At 33.3% G+C, this 17543-nt stretch overlaps 4 protein-coding genes across 4 annotated transcripts; 2 read left to right on the top strand and 2 right to left on the bottom strand.

The window, feature by feature from the left end:
* Positions 1–490: 490 nt before the first annotated feature.
* On the bottom strand, positions 491–755 carry GCK72_017247 (uncharacterized protein; the record flags this gene model as incomplete). The annotated part of the gene is made up of 2 exons (XM_053731975.1): positions 491–658; positions 705–755. The coding sequence occupies 2 exons, from the start codon at positions 753–755 to the stop codon at positions 491–493; spliced, it is 219 nt and encodes a 72-aa protein (XP_053580888.1).
* Positions 756–1715: 960 nt separating this feature from the next.
* GCK72_017246 (uncharacterized protein) lies at positions 1716–2256 on the top strand (the record flags this gene model as incomplete). The annotated part of the gene is made up of 2 exons (XM_003093006.2): positions 1716–1826; positions 1873–2256. 2 exons carry the CDS (start codon positions 1716–1718, stop codon positions 2254–2256), a joined length of 495 nt encoding a protein of 164 aa, XP_003093054.2.
* Positions 2257–3405: 1149 nt separating this feature from the next.
* On the top strand, positions 3406–8193 carry GCK72_017245 (uncharacterized protein; the record flags this gene model as incomplete). Its single annotated transcript, XM_053731974.1, has 19 exons — positions 3406–3444; positions 3491–4040; positions 4087–4256; positions 4304–4524; positions 4579–4709; positions 4756–4973; positions 5019–5284; positions 5330–5515; positions 5560–5827; positions 5876–6070; positions 6115–6189; positions 6235–6444; positions 6491–6594; positions 6646–6854; positions 6901–7031; positions 7082–7174; positions 7228–7386; positions 7433–7706; positions 7754–8193. The coding sequence occupies 19 exons, from the start codon at positions 3406–3408 to the stop codon at positions 8191–8193; spliced, it is 3939 nt and encodes a 1312-aa protein (XP_053580887.1).
* Positions 8194–12313: 4120 nt separating this feature from the next.
* Positions 12314–17101, bottom strand: GCK72_017244 (uncharacterized protein; the record flags this gene model as incomplete). Its single annotated transcript, XM_053731973.1, has 19 exons — positions 12314–12753; positions 12801–13074; positions 13121–13279; positions 13333–13425; positions 13476–13606; positions 13653–13861; positions 13913–14016; positions 14063–14272; positions 14318–14392; positions 14437–14631; positions 14680–14947; positions 14992–15177; positions 15223–15488; positions 15534–15751; positions 15798–15928; positions 15983–16203; positions 16251–16420; positions 16467–17016; positions 17063–17101. 19 exons carry the CDS (start codon positions 17099–17101, stop codon positions 12314–12316), a joined length of 3939 nt encoding a protein of 1312 aa, XP_053580886.1.
* Between the last annotated feature and the right edge of the window lie 442 nt (positions 17102–17543).

Below are 17543 nucleotides of genomic sequence, written 5' to 3'. Positions count from 1 at the left end.
ATGGTTAATACATTAAGAATTGTAATGAAGATGTCGAGAATACGTGGAGAATTTTCTTGCTGAATTTCGGAATAATTTTCGTATATGCTCTGGCAAATAATTATTTGGGTTTCATTTAAAAACGCAATGTGTTTGATTATAACTTCAATTTCGGCGCAAATTTGACGTTTTTCAAAGGATTTATTATCTTTATGGTCAACCCAAGGAGCATTCTCCAAATTTCAATACCTAAAAACTACGAAGCACAAAACTAGGAATCCAAATCTTTAGCTGTTTCCCTTACTGATTGATCAATTCTAACAAACTCGACGGGTTTCAAACTGTATCAACTCCGAGAAAGCCATTTACAAAGATTTAGTATGTAGAAAAAGGAGCATATGTGAGATTTCGGTAGCCGTTTTGATGCTAATGCAATTAACTTTATTGGTAATAATTCAAACCAAGTATGACCCATATACAAAGCAATTATTTGGTCGTAGTATTACTGAAACTACACATTGTCCATAACTTTCTTTGCAAGTTTCTCAAATACTGGTTCACATAATTTAACTCCTGCCGCCGTGATGTGACCGGTGTTGTCCGCATATGCAACTAACTCATCTCTATCAAAAGTTAGGTACTTGTCATCCTCTGCGAACACGTGACTGATGTCGAAGAACTGGAAAATTTTAACAATTTCTGAAGTAGTTTAAGGTTATATTTACCTCACACTTTTCACACTTCACGATTTGCAACCTCTTTCTTACAAACTTCATCACTTTATCATGTTCCCTTCGGTTTATATGTAATGGCTCCAGCTCGTCTGGTCGATTTATCACATTTTGCAAAAATCGATTCAAAAAATTCTCCTCAAACGTTGGGAAGTGATTCATAATAAGAGAAGTATGGGCTACATTTAATACACACAAGGAAAGGGGAGGGTTAGGAGATACAGGAACACACCGTGAGAGACACCGTGTTTCATACGTGAAACATATGTTTTCAAGGGTTATGTGGTTGAGTTTATTGATTATATAAGTGTTTTAACTAATTAGTTTCGTTAATTAGTGGTTTTCCATATTTTATTTATTGAAATTAATTAAATTTTTTCTGTTTTTATTTTATTTTATTTTATTCTAAGACATTTATATAGTTTATAATTTCCGTGTACTTGTTTATTTAACTAATTAAATTTGTTTTTGTTTTTGATTCATTTTAATTAGTTAATTGATTTTTGTTTTTATTCATTTTAATTAGTTAATTGATTTTTGTTTTGATTCATTTTAATTAGTTAATTGATTTTTGTTTTGATTCATTTTAATTAGTTAATTGATTTTTGTTTTGATTCATTTTAATCAGTTAATTGATTTTTGTTTTGATTCAATAAGTACCAGATACTATTTATTACACGTATATTATAAGTTATATTACATATGCTATAGTTTATCACAGATCCATTATTTTTGACTATGTGAACTTATTAATACCGAATGTATTTTTGGAAACTATCACTAACCATAAGAGAAAAAGGGGCGGAGCCTGAGACTGACTATAAATACCCGAACGAATTAGAATATTATTTCATAATGTTTCCTTTTCTTTACTATGAGTGACGTTTTTTTTTTCTGTCTTGGAAAACTCTTTGAGTTTTCATATGTTGTCTTGCCGTAAATCATCTCTGAATACTGAATCCAGTCAAAATTCATGTGTTTTTTTACAACAGGAAAACCAACGCAATGTCATCAACATCAGGGAATGATCGAGAGATTTCTCCAACCAGGGATCAAGAAACTTCTGAGACAGTTGCGTACATCAAATCAATTAGTGCTAATATTTTATCTCAAGAGGTGAACTACAAGTAACTTAACAACTCTTACGTTTCTTATTTTTCAGGAACTCAACAAGAAAGCAGTGACCATTTTGAGAAAAACAACAGAAGAAGCACGAGGAGCCTTCCAAGGATCAGTAGTCACAGTCAAACTGTTTGTCGAACTCTCACGAGTAATAACTGTTCATCCGTTGGGCCCTGAAGCATTTGGAGAATGTGTTCATCAACTTATCAACACTCATAATCCATTTGATAACTCGAATCGTACACATGTATCAGTTGCTTTTGAATCCACTCATTCTGCTGTACCACTCGCTAGTTTCTTCAAAAGTCTAAACGAAATAACACCTGAAACAGTTGTGGACTGTGTGGCTGAAAGTGATCAATGTCTCGAACTGGACATTCCAAGAGTGTCAATCATTGTCACATACATTCGTTCACCTTTTTGATTCATTTATACTGTGTTGCTGTTTGACAAATAAACATTTTATTGAAAGTATTCTTTGTTAGTATTTGAAAAAACACAACAATGTAGAACGTATAATAGTTTCTCTCAGAACAAACCAAAATTGTTATAATTACTACAAACAACTTTGTTAAAGTATAGAATGAAATTAAAATTATCAATCTAATACTAACGTGACAGCTCTGAATATAATTATTTTAAAATAATCTTGAGCATAAGGAATCCTATTACAGTGAAACAATAACTATTGAATACATGTTTACGAACAAATAGTGAACATTTTCATTGATTATATTCTCTAATTGAGTTATATTTTAAGTGCAGTTAATAGACGTACAATTAATTTATATAAAGAAAACAATACAGCTTGAACTATTAATTTTCGATCTACCAGTAGAAATAAATTTAGCTAACAAGGAATATTTGTTTCTGTATCATTTTTCATCTATCTCTGAGAAACGTTGCAAATAATTTCGCGTGAAAAAGAGCTTTTTGAAGTTGTGCTGTACATGTTTCCAAGTTTATTTGGAGTGTCACCTGATATTCACATTACTTCAAAACAGAAGAACCAGGAAGTAACAAGAAAAAAAAAATCAATATTTTATTCTGAGCAAGGACAATGATAAAAAGTAACCAGAGCTATGTACAGACATCCCTTGAACATTCAACGTATTTTTATTCTGAGCAATAGGAAATTATTGTGAAACTAGAGTGTAGTTTTGTGAACTGAGACTTCATCGTCGTCGACCAGAACAATTAAAGATCAAAAGATCAAAGATCAAAAGATCAAAGATCAAAAGATCAAAGATCAAAAGATCAAAGATCAAACATTAATAAATAATTATGCAATCTCGGAAGTATAGAAAACATAATCAAATTAATTACTTTAATGATTATAGTGAAAAATCGACAAAACAAGCTTTTTTAGACAAAACACGGTAAAAGCACCAAAAAATGGTATATTGTGATGATTTGTGCAATTTTTGACATGTTCGGAGGGTAGAGGTCACTATATAAGACACTGAAAGTCTGGTTTCCGTTATTCATTCACACTCTATCAGAGTGTGACGGTGAGCTCTCTTCCGCTCTCTAATTATTTTGTTATTTTACTTTCTATTTACTTTGCTTGGAAATGCATAATTCATCGACAACAGAAGGATTCATCTTCGAGGTAGCTGTTAATACATTAATATTTTCATAAAATTGTAAGTGTTTAGGAACAAGTGGGAGGTGCCAGAGTTCGCTTGATAAGTAAAAATGTTAAGAAAGCAGAAGGACGTTTTCGTGGAATTGTGGAACTAGTGACACTCTCCATCGAGTTACCTACAACTATGACATCGCATCCCCAGGCAGCCGAACTATTTTCGGAAACATTGGTGGAATTAGCAAAAAGACACGACCCATTCAAAACTACGAATACAATGGTTGGAATAGGAATAGATTCAGAAGAAAACCCGACATCAATCATCGGCATACCACTTCGCGAGATCAGAAAAGTAACGACTGAGGAAATTGTTACAAATCTAAGCAGAATATCTCAATCAAATAAGTCTCCACTTGAATTGGATATTCCAAAGCTGGTTGTAACATTCACATACGTCAATCCTCAGACGGGAACCGGAAAAAGAAAGTTTGACACGGGCTCAATACTGGAACTAACTGCTTTCGAAAAACGCCAAAAACTTGAAGAGTTGGACAAGGAACTTTTTAACGATTCGGAAATGAACAAGACAAAACAAACAAGGTCGAATATTATGCCAAACGAAGGTAAAGTTGCAAATAATCATACATTTTAATTAAATAAATATTACAGTTCTCGACGATTGTCTCCCACATGCTCTCTATCAAGCTCAAATGTATTATGAGTGGAAACACTGCCAATCATTAGAGAATTTGAGGAGATACCGTGATTCGATCCGAAAAACGTATAAACGCCCAGGAATCTGTACTCATGTTTATGAGACAGTTCAGAAAATGAAAGAAGTAAGCTAACAAAAACATAGAATTCTTTTAAGCAATTTATTTTCCAGAGAGCAGGAATGACGAAATGCAGCAACTTTGATCGCCTGGACATAGAACAATTCCAAAAGACAGTGTTTGCAGGACAATACCAAATCACGTGCTTTGTCAAAACCTCCAAAGTACCTTACTATGTTGGCCCATATCTCGGACCAGGAAAACAACTCGTTTTATATCTAAGTGATGGTCATTATAGTGGAGTGAGAAGTGTTTGTGCATTACTGAAGACAAGGTTTTACTGTTTTCTATGCAATACAAGGTACACAAATGCATCATCTCACTACAGTTGCCCACTGATTCATCGTTTGTGCGGTAAATCAAACTGTCCAAAAACAAAGAAAGGAGAAGAAATTAGATGTGAATCATGCACGGTACTTTTCCATTCCCAAGAATGCTATGATAACCACAGGAAAAAAGGTAATGTGAAATGAGAATATCCAACATGTGTATTGTATTCTTACAGGACCAAATGGAGGAAAAAGTCGTTGTGATTATACGAAAGCTTGTAAGAAGTGTAACGGTATATACTATACGAATAAAAATAAAGATGCCCACAAATGTGGCGAGAAGTGGTGTTATCGATGTAACTGTAAGAGAACCAAAAAACATGATTGTTTTATGCCGAAGTCAATCAAGAATGAGAAGAAACTAACTAGACAACGAGTGTACTTTGACATAGAGGTAGTGTATATTTGTATTAATGTTTTAACTGTTTCAAAATTTCAGAGTAGAGCAGATGAAAAGACAGGACAACAACACCCAGTTCTATTTGTTGCTTTGCGGTGCTGTCCAAATTGTTCAACAGTAATTCCAAAGGATGTCAGCATAACTAAAAAAGAAATATGCGAAAAATGTGCTCCTGATGGTCGTTTGAAGATAATAGAATGCATTTCACAACGTAATAGAGATGTAAATGTAGCTCAAGAACTAACGAAATGGCTTTTTGCGGATCATCACAGAGGTAGAGTGGTAGTAGCCCACAATGCATCGGGGTGAGTTTAAATTAAATGTTTTTCATCCTTATATGGGTTTTTTAGATATGACGCACAATTCATACTCGAACAGATGATTTCAAGCAACAAAGCAACACCGAAACTGATTCTGGAAGGAACAAAATTAATTTTCATGGAACATAATGGTGTACGACTGTTGGACTCTATGAAGTTTTTAACGATGAGTCTCGCAGCTATGGGAAAAGCTTTTGAAATTGACTCAGTCAAAGAGTAAGAAAACGTTAATTTTCAATTTGTACATTCGTAATTTTCAGAGATTTCCCGGTTCTTTTTATCAAACCAGATCATTACGATTATGATGCCGACATTCCAGATGAAAAGTGGTATGATCTGAACAACAAAACATCCTCTGTCAAGAAGCAAATACTAAGTTTTTTGGAAAGTCAGAAAAATGTTCCTCAGAAGTTCAATTTCTATAACGAAATTGTGAAGTATTGTTACAATGATGTCTATATTTTATCGAAGGCAATGAACATTTTCGAAACAGAATTTGAACAAATGACCAACGTGTGTCTGTTAGAGGTAAAAAACAGCTAGTAATATGCCTTATACGGTATTTATTCATTACAGGAATCTACTACAGCTGCGTCAGCGGCGGCAGTGGTGTTTAGAAGAAATCATCTTGACCCAACAAAACCCATAGTCCTTGATGAAAAACCATCTGTTTCGAAAACCAGCTCGGTTGTCAGTCAGAAATATCTCGCATGGTTCAGTCAAAAAGAAGGAGTACAAGTTAACATGTCGACAACTTATGGGGAAGAAAAGGTTGAAATAAATTCTAAGAATAACTAAAAACTAATAATTTACAGATTGGTAAATATAGAGTAGACGGTTTTGTACCACCGTGTGAAAAATATCCAAAAGGTTTGGTAATCGAATTTCAAGTAAGTTGCCACTTATACTATAGTATTCCATTACATCAGTTGCAGGGATGTTATTGGCATGCTCATGATTGTACGTACGCTGAAGAATCTGTGATATCTGGTGAAAGTGCAAGAGATATCAGAGCAAGAGACGAGGCAAGATTTGAAGACTTAAAACAAATACACCCAGTAAAGATAGTATGGGAATGTGAAGTAAATCAAGAACTTCTCAAAGATAGTGAAATGGCAAAGTTTTTTGAAGAGTATGAGCCTGTGGTATGTACATAGAAGAGAAAAAATAATTTAAACTATACCATTTAAGGGAATACTTCATTGTGAAAAGTCACTTGTGGGTGGAAGAACAGAAGTGTATCGCTTGCATGCTAACAATGTCCGTCAGTTTCTTCGTTACTTGGATGTAGTGAGGTAGGATATTTTAAAACAATCAATATTTTTACAGAAAAATACTTTTTCCAGTCTTTACCCCACTGTAATGAAGCACGAAGCATTCCCAATTGGATCACCGGAAAACGTTCAAAGAAAAGACATGAAAAGTGTGATGACGAAACCAGATGATATACCATTTCGAGGATTCTTGAGTTGTAGAGTATTGCCTCCAAAGAATTTGAAACTTCCAATACTCCCAATGAAACTATCTGGAAAACTACTTTTTTGTCTTTGCAAGAGTAAGAACTACATTTAATTTTCAATTCAAAGTAGTTATATTTTCAGAATGTGCTGTTGAAATGTGTAATCAGGAATGCAAACACAGTGACGAAGAGAGGTCCTTCAATGGTACCTTTACAACCATTGAACTCCAAAAAGCTCTAAGCTTGGGTTATATCATAACCAACATTTATCACGTGAGTTCCAAAAATAGTTATTTAAATTCCAAACATTTCATACTTTGTAGGGTTTGAAGTATAGTCATTGGGTACAAAACGATGAAAAAGGTGAAGGTGGACTCTTCACGTCTTATATAAATCAGATGATGGAAGAAAAAATTGTAAGTTTTCATACAACATTCAACATTTTTTAGATAGAAAAAGATTATTTCAGTATAGTTCCGGCTGGCCTTCAAATGTCAAGACCGATGAAGAGAAGGATGCGTTCTGTAAAGCTTATTTGGAAAAGGAACACATCCACCTGACTGACCGAAGACGCTTCAAGAAAAACCCAGGAAAACGTGCCGTAGCTAAACTGATGCTCAATTCATTGGTAATAATTTTGTCTTATTATCTTTTCTAATTGTATAATTTTGCAGTGGGGTAAATTTGCACAGAACGTCGATCGAGAAACTACAACAATCATCACTGATCCGTGCGAGTTTTGGAACCTGGTGTATGACACCAGTGTAGTTATTTCCATAGTCCGATGTGTAAATGATGTTCTTGTTGTTAAACATCGAAAACAACAGGAAACACTCCAAAGTTTGAAGACAAGTGCAATGCAACTTGCATCCTACACAACATCGTACGCCCGTCTTCGACTTTACCGATTTATGGAAATGGTTGGTGGAGAAAATATAATCTACACAGGTTTGTTATTGCGAAATACCTCAAAAATATATTTTGTATTTTCACAGACACCGATTCCATCATTTACGCAGTACCGGAAGGCACAAAAGATCCGTTGGAAATGGAAGTTGGACCTTATCTCGGACAGCTTACTGACGAACTAAGTGGCGAGATGACGGAGTTTGTCAGTCTAGGACCAAAGACTTATTGCTACAGAGACCTAATGAAAAACAATGAAGAGAAGATTGTCAGAAAGGCCAAAGGAATTACGATGAGCTCACAGGTAGAGAAGTATGTAAACTTTGAAATGATGAGAGCGATGGTCGACGAAGCCATCAATAACACCGGAGAGCGAACGGAACATCTTCTACCTCAACACACTATTCGTAGAGATAATTCTCACAAAATGTATAGTAAAAACACTGAAAAGGTATTTAAGTATACATTTAACAAGAGAAGACTCTTAGGCAATGGGACTACATTACCATTTGGTTACTGTCAACTTTGAATTTGTTTATTTTTTGTTTGGTTTTATAAAAAGGCACCAGGAAAAAACACTTGTTTCTACCATCAAAACTTTTTTTGTTGTATTTGATTATTTATCCAGGTTTAAACTACATTACTGTTTGATCCAAGAATTCCATTGATTATTTTTTAGTTTAATTTTTATAATTTCTCACATTTTCTCTGTATATAGATGTATAGTTAAAAAAATTTTCTGTTTGTTAATAAAGTTAATTTCATCCAACCTGTTTAAAAATAAAAATGGAAAACTGATACGAATAGAAATATTCCGATAAAAGGTTATTCGGAAACGGTTAGGTTTCACATGGTGTGCAAGAATCAAATCTCATATACGGTAAACGTTACTTGTTCAAAAAGAAACTCATTTGACGGCTGATAGTGTAGTGAAGAAAGATATCTATTTAACTTTTTAAAACATACATCACCTAATTCCACTTCTCTTTGTTTTCTTTTTTATAAAAAATTCATCAAGTCCAAATACTTTTTTCGTTTAATACCTATCATATGAGAATATGTTTTTTATATTTCGGCAATGTTCAATTATTAAAGTCTCCTTCAAACCTGTAATATTTTTTCTAATCAAATTTTTAAAGAAATAACTAGTATAGTTTCCCTCAATAAGAATAGAGTGTTTGTATTATGTGCCTTCACAAATTGTGACACACTTTTTCCCTCTTTCCCACCAATGTGAGTCATGTTTGGTTAGTTCACCAAGGCCTTATGTTTGTGAATCATGACGCAAATTGTGTGCACATTAATTTTAACATAAAATATAAAATGAGTGATAGAAATATAATTTAACTCCATATTCCAAAGTATAAATCTTCCAAGTCTACTGAAAAATAAACGAAAAATATTATTCTAATTCGAATACTATACGAACTTGGTAAAAATAAAAATAATATATTGTTTTTCTGGAATTTTTAATAAAAATTATCAGATATTTCATGGTTTTCAGGGCTTTTTCAAGTATTTTTTAACTATCTAGATGATCATTTCAATCAAAAATGTTAAAGTGTAGAAAGAAATGAAAGAAATATGCATTAAAATATCGGAAATGAGCAGAAATTCGAAAAGTAAACTTCTGAAATATCCTAACTAATACAAATTTTGTACGGTTTTCAAACAAAAACAAAATATTATTAGTAATTTAAATCAATTTTACGAATTATACTGAAAAGTAATGAAAAAATAGGCTTAGATTGATTGTTTTTCTGGGATTTTTATTAAGAGGTATCAGATATTTTCGTGTTTTCCGTGCTTTTTTTCAAATAATTTTAAATGTCTAGATGAATTTTCAAATGAAAAATGTAAAAATGGTGATATAAATTTTAGAGAAAAGTGATGAATTACCGGAAATATTAAGTAATTTTAAAGTGAACTTCTAAAATAAACAAGCACTAGTGCAAATTTTGTGCAGTTTTTAAACAAAACAAAAAATATTCACCAATTTTAGTACGATTTTACGAAATACACTAGAAAAATTATGAAATAAATAGGTTTAAGTTGATATTTTTCCGTAATATCACAATATTAATTAGTTTAAAATTAAATTTCTATGCGAAACAACACTTGAGTCTCATAATTTAGTACAATTTTTATGAATTATACTAGAAAAATTATGAAGAAATAGGTTTAAGTTGATATTTTTACGTGATATCATAGTACTAATTAGTTTAAAAATTTAATTTCCATGCGAAATATCACTTGAGAATCCGTATACCAACCAACGAGAGAAGTATGGGGGTACACCTAGGACCATTTTAATTTCGCATGCTGCGCCCTCTCACTCTCTCGTCGTGTGAGAGAGCATCTCTGCGCTCTCTCACTCTCTCGCCTGTCTGCACCCTCTTTCTCTAACATTGTCTCTAATTATGTTTTCTTTTGAGACGATCACTTGCCTAATTGATTTTGATGAGTCATACTTTCCCAACCTCTATCCTTTAATATGTTTTTTTGAGAGCCTCTATGGGTTTTGAACCCTCAACTATCCGACTGTTGACTCAGACCCTAACCGCTAACACTAAGTGTGTAAGTCAGACCGACCGTCTTCATGTGGTTTATATATTCACCCGTCTCGGTCGGTCAGAGCAAATAGAGAGAGGGGCAATGATTTCAAAACTGATAGAATGTAAGGCCCCTCTCTTTCATGTCGACACACTTAGTGATATCGTCGGAGTCAACAGTTCCAGAGGCTCAAAAACATATTAAAGGATAGAGGTTGAGAAAGTATGAGTCATTAAAATCAATTAGTCTAGTGTTCATCTAAAAAGAAAACATAATTAGAGACAATGTTATAAAAAGAGGAAAGCTTATTTTCCGAGAGGTGAGAGGGTGTACCCCCATACTTCTCTCGTTGGTTGGTATACGGATTCTCAAGTGATATTTCGCATGGAAATTAAATTTTTAAACTAATTAGTACTATGATATCACGTAAAAATATCAACTTAAACCTATTTCTTCATAATTTTTCTAGTATAATTCATAAAAATTGTACTAAATTATGAGACTCAAGTGTTGTTTCGCATAGAAATTTAATTTTAAACTAATTAATATTGTGATATTACGGAAAAATATCAACTTAAACCTATTTATTTCATAATTTTTCTAGTGTATTTCGTAAAATCGTACTAAAATTGGTGAATATTTTTTGTTTTGTTTAAAAACTGCACAAAATTTGCACTAGTGCTTGTTTATTTTAGAAGTTCACTTTAAAATTACTTAATATTTCCGGTAATTCATCACTTTTCTCTAAAATTTATATCACCATTTTTACATTTTTCATTTGAAAATTCATCTAGACATTTAAAATTATTTGAAAAAAAGCACGGAAAACACGAAAATATCTGATACCTCTTAATAAAAATCCCAGAAAAACAATCAATCTAAGCCTATTTTTTCATTACTTTTCAGTATAATTCGTAAAATTGATTTAAATTACTAATAATATTTTGTTTTTGTTTGAAAACCGTACAAAATTTGTATTAGTTAGGATATTTCAGAAGTTTACTTTTCGAATTTCTGCTCATTTCCGATATTTTAATGCATATTTCTTTCATTTCTTTCTACACTTTAACATTTTTGATTGAAATGATCATCTAGATAGTTAAAAAATACTTGAAAAAGCCCTGAAAACCATGAAATATCTGATAATTTTTATTAAAAATTCCAGAAAAACAATATATTATTTTTATTTTTACCAAGTTCGTATAGTATTCGAATTAGAATAATATTTTTCGTTTATTTTTCAGTAGACTTGGAAGATTTATACTTTGGAATATGGAGTTAAATTATATTTCTATCACTCATTTTATATTTTATGTTAAAATTAATGTGCACACAATTTGCGTCATGATTCACAAACATAAGGCCTTGGTGAACTAACCAAACATGACTCACATTGGTGGGAAAGAGGGAAAAAGTGTGTCACAATTTGTGAAGGCACATAATACAAACACTCTATTCTTATTGAGGGAAACTATACTAGTTATTTCTTTAAAAATTTGATTAGAAAAAATATTACAGGTTTGAAGGAGACTTTAATAATTGAACATTGCCGAAATATAAAAAACATATTCTCATATGATAGGTATTAAACGAAAAAAGTATTTGGACTTGATGAATTTTTTATAAAAAAGAAAACAAAGAGAAGTGGAATTAGGTGATGTATGTTTTAAAAAGTTAAATAGATATCTTTCTTCACTACACTATCAGCCGTCAAATGAGTTTCTTTTTGAACAAGTAACGTTTACCGTATATGAGATTTGATTCTTGCACACCATGTGAAACCTAACCGTTTCCGAATAACCTTTTATCGGAATATTTCTATTCGTATCAGTTTTCCATTTTTATTTTTAAACAGGTTGGATGAAATTAACTTTATTAACAAACAGAAAATTTTTTTAACTATACATCTATATATAGAGAAAATGTGAGAAATTATAAAAATTAAACTAAAAAATAATCAATGGAATTCTTGGATCAAACAGTAATGTAGTTTAAACCTGGATAAATAATCAAATACAACAAAAAAAGTTTTGATGGTAGAAACAAGTGTTTTTTCCTGGTGCCTTTTTATAAAACCAAACAAAAAATAAACAAATTCAAAGTTGACAGTAACCAAATGGTAATGTAGTCCCATTGCCTAAGAGTCTTCTCTTGTTAAATGTATACTTAAATACCTTTTCAGTGTTTTTACTATACATTTTGTGAGAATTATCTCTACGAATAGTGTGTTGAGGTAGAAGATGTTCCGTTCGCTCTCCGGTGTTATTGATGGCTTCGTCGACCATCGCTCTCATCATTTCAAAGTTTACATACTTCTCTACCTGTGAGCTCATCGTAATTCCTTTGGCCTTTCTGACAATCTTCTCTTCATTGTTTTTCATTAGGTCTCTGTAGCAATAAGTCTTTGGTCCTAGACTGACAAACTCCGTCATCTCGCCACTTAGTTCGTCAGTAAGCTGTCCGAGATAAGGTCCAACTTCCATTTCCAACGGATCTTTTGTGCCTTCCGGTACTGCGTAAATGATGGAATCGGTGTCTGTGAAAATACAAAATATATTTTTGAGGTATTTCGCAATAACAAACCTGTGTAGATTATATTTTCTCCACCAACCATTTCCATAAATCGGTAAAGTCGAAGACGGGCGTACGATGTTGTGTAGGATGCAAGTTGCATTGCACTTGTCTTCAAACTTTGGAGTGTTTCCTGTTGTTTTCGATGTTTAACAACAAGAACATCATTTACACATCGGACTATGGAAATAACTACACTGGTGTCATACACCAGGTTCCAAAACTCGCACGGATCAGTGATGATTGTTGTAGTTTCTCGATCGACGTTCTGTGCAAATTTACCCCACTGCAAAATTATACAATTAGAAAAGATAATAAGACAAAATTATTACCAATGAATTGAGCATCAGTTTAGCTACGGCACGTTTTCCTGGGTTTTTCTTGAAGCGTCTTCGGTCAGTCAGGTGGATGTGTTCCTTTTCCAAATAAGCTTTACAGAACGCATCCTTCTCTTCATCGGTCTTGACATTTGAAGGCCAGCCGGAACTATACTGAAATAATCTTTTTCTATCTAAAAAATGTTGAATGTTGTATGAAAACTTACAATTTTTTCTTCCATCATCTGATTTATATAAGACGTGAAGAGTCCACCTTCACCTTTTTCATCGTTTTGTACCCAATGACTATACTTCAAACCCTACAAAGTATGAAATGTTTGGAATTTAAATAACTATTTTTGGAACTCACGTGATAAATGTTGGTTATGATATAACCCAAGCTTAGAGCTTTTTGGAGTTCAATGGTTGTAAAGGTACCATTGAAGGACCTCTCTTCGTCACTGTGTTTGCATTCCTGATTACACATTTCAACAGCACATTCTGAAAATATAACTACTTTGAATTGAAAATTAAATGTAGTTCTTACTCTTGCAAAGACAAAAAAGTAGTTTTCCAGATAGTTTCATTGGGAGTATTGGAAGTTTCAAATTCTTTGGAGGCAATACTCTACAACTCAAGAATCCTCGAAATGGTATATCATCTGGTTTCGTCATCACACTTTTCATGTCTTTTCTTTGAACGTTTTCCGGTGATCCAATTGGGAATGCTTCGTGCTTCATTACAGTGGGGTAAAGACTGGAAAAAGTATTTTTCTGTAAAAATATTGATTGTTTTAAAATATCCTACCTCACTACATCCAAGTAACGAAGAAACTGACGGACATTGTTAGCATGCAAGCGATACACTTCTGTTCTTCCACCCACAAGTGACTTTTCACAATGAAGTATTCCCTTAAATGGTATAGTTTAAATTATTTTTTCTCTTCTATGTACATACCACAGGCTCATACTCTTCAAAAAACTTTGCCATTTCACTATCTTTGAGAAGTTCTTGATTTACTTCACATTCCCATACTATCTTTACTGGGTGTATTTGTTTTAAGTCTTCAAATCTTGCCTCGTCTCTTGCTCTGATATCTCTTGCACTTTCACCAGATATCACAGATTCTTCAGCGTACGTACAATCATGAGCATGCCAATAACATCCCTGCAACTGATGTAATGGAATACTATAGTATAAGTGGCAACTTACTTGAAATTCGATTACCAAACCTTTTGGATATTTTTCACACGGTGGTACAAAACCGTCTACTCTATATTTACCAATCTGTAAATTATTAGTTTTTAGTTATTCTTAGAATTTATTTCAACCTTTTCTTCCCCATAAGTTGTCGACATGTTAACTTGTACTCCTTCTTTTTGACTGAACCATGCGAGATATTTCTGACTGACAACCGAGCTGGTTTTCGAAACAGATGGTTTTTCATCAAGGACTATGGGTTTTGTTGGGTCAAGATGATTTCTTCTAAACACCACTGCCGCCGCTGACGCAGCTGTAGTAGATTCCTGTAATGAATAAATACCGTATAAGGCATATTACTAGCTGTTTTTTACCTCTAACAGACACACGTTGGTCATTTGTTCAAATTCTGTTTCGAAAATGTTCATTGCCTTCGATAAAATATAGACATCATTGTAACAATACTTCACAATTTCGTTATAGAAATTGAACTTCTGAGGAACATTTTTCTGACTTTCCAAAAAACTTAGTATTTGCTTCTTGACAGAGGATGTTTTGTTGTTCAGATCATACCACTTTTCATCTGGAATGTCGGCATCATAATCGTAATGATCTGGTTTGATAAAAAGAACCGGGAAATCTCTGAAAATTACGAATGTACAAATTGAAAATTAACGTTTTCTTACTCTTTGACTGAGTCAATTTCAAAAGCTTTTCCCATAGCTGCGAGACTCATCGTTAAAAACTTCATAGAGTCCAACAGTCGTACACCATTATGTTCCATGAAAATTAATTTTGTTCCTTCCAGAATCAGTTTCGGTGTTGCTTTGTTGCTTGAAATCATCTGTTCGAGTATGAATTGTGCGTCATATCTAAAAAACCCATATAAGGATGAAAAACATTTAATTTAAACTCACCCCGATGCATTGTGGGCTACTACCACTCTACCTCTGTGATGATCCGCAAAAAGCCATTTCGTTAGTTCTTGAGCTACATTTACATCTCTATTACGTTGTGAAATGCATTCTATTATCTTCAAACGACCATCAGGAGCACATTTTTCGCATATTTCTTTTTTAGTTATGCTGACATCCTTTGGAATTACTGTTGAACAATTTGGACAGCACCGCAAAGCAACAAATAGAACTGGGTGTTGTTGTCCTGTCTTTTCATCTGCTCTACTCTGAAATTTTGAAACAGTTAAAACATTAATACAAATATACACTACCTCTATGTCAAAGTACACTCGTTGTCTAGTTAGTTTCTTCTCATTCTTGATTGACTTCGGCATAAAACAATCATGTTTTTTGGTTCTCTTACAGTTACATCGATAACACCACTTCTCGCCACATTTGTGGGCATCTTTATTTTTATTCGTATAGTATATACCGTTACACTTCTTACAAGCTTTCGTATAATCACAACGACTTTTTCCTCCATTTGGTCCTGTAAGAATACAATACACATGTTGGATATTCTCATTTCACATTACCTTTTTTCCTGTGGTTATCATAGCATTCTTGGGAATGGAAAAGTACCGTGCATGATTCACATCTAATTTCTTCTCCTTTCTTTGTTTTTGGACAGTTTGATTTACCGCACAAACGATGAATCAGTGGGCAACTGTAGTGAGATGATGCATTTGTGTACCTTGTATTGCATAGAAAACAGTAAAACCTTGTCTTCAGTAATGCACAAACACTTCTCACTCCACTATAATGACCATCACTTAGATATAAAACGAGTTGTTTTCCTGGTCCGAGATATGGGCCAACATAGTAAGGTACTTTGGAGGTTTTGACAAAGCACGTGATTTGGTATTGTCCTGCAAACACTGTCTTTTGGAATTGTTCTATGTCCAGGCGATCAAAGTTGCTGCATTTCGTCATTCCTGCTCTCTGGAAAATAAATTGCTTAAAAGAATTCTATGTTTTTGTTAGCTTACTTCTTTCATTTTCTGAACTGTCTCATAAACATGAGTACAGATTCCTGGGCGTTTATACGTTTTTCGGATCGAATCACGGTATCTCCTCAAATTCTCTAATGATTGGCAGTGTTTCCACTCATAATACATTTGAGCTTGATAGAGAGCATGTGGGAGACAATCGTCGAGAACTGTAATATTTATTTAATTAAAATGTATGATTATTTGCAACTTTACCTTCGTTTGGCATAATATTCGACCTTGTTTGTTTTGTCTTGTTCATTTCCGAATCGTTAAAAAGTTCCTTGTCCAACTCTTCAAGTTTTTGGCGTTTTTCGAAAGCAGTTAGTTCCAGTATTGAGCCCGTGTCAAACTTTCTTTTTCCGGTTCCCGTCTGAGGATTGACGTATGTGAATGTTACAACCAGCTTTGGAATATCCAATTCAAGTGGAGACTTATTTGATTGAGATATTCTGCTTAGATTTGTAACAATTTCCTCAGTCGTTACTTTTCTGATCTCGCGAAGTGGTATGCCGATGATTGATGTCGGGTTTTCTTCTGAATCTATTCCTATTCCAACCATTGTATTCGTAGTTTTGAATGGGTCGTGTCTTTTTGCTAATTCCACCAATGTTTCCGAAAATAGTTCGGCTGCCTGGGGATGCGATGTCATAGTTGTAGGTAACTCGATGGAGAGTGTCACTAGTTCCACAATTCCACGAAAACGTCCTTCTGCTTTCTTAACATTTTTACTTATCAAGCGAACTCTGGCACCTCCCACTTGTTCCTAAACACTTACAATTTTATGAAAATATTAATGTATTAACAGCTACCTCGAAGATGAATCCTTCTGTTGTCGATGAATTATGCATTTCCAAGCAAAGTAAATAGAAAGTAAAATAACAAAATAATTAGAGAGCGGAAGAGAGCTCACCGTCACACTCTGATAGAGTGTGAATGAATAACGGAAACCAGACTTTCAGTGTCTTATATAGTGACCTCTACCCTCCGAACATGTCAAAAATTGCACAAATCATCACAATATACCATTTTTTGGTGCTTTTACCGTGTTTTGTCTAAAAAAGCTTGTTTTGTCGATTTTTCACTATAATCATTAAAGTAATTAATTTGATTATGTTTTCTATACTTCCGAGATTGCATAATTATTTATTAATGTTTGATCTTTGATCTTTTGATCTTTGATCTTTTGATCTTTGATCTTTTGATCTTTGATCTTTTGATCTTTAATTGTTCTGGTCGACGACGATGAAGTCTCAGTTCACAAAACTACACTCTAGTTTCACAATAATTTCC

The sequence above is a fragment of the Caenorhabditis remanei genome, chromosome V (assembly GCF_010183535.1).
Source record: "Caenorhabditis remanei strain PX506 chromosome V, whole genome shotgun sequence".
NCBI lineage: Eukaryota > Metazoa > Nematoda > Chromadorea > Rhabditida > Rhabditidae > Caenorhabditis > Caenorhabditis remanei.
Note: the sequence above shows the minus strand (reverse complement) of the source record. Positions and strands in the feature narration are given on the sequence as shown.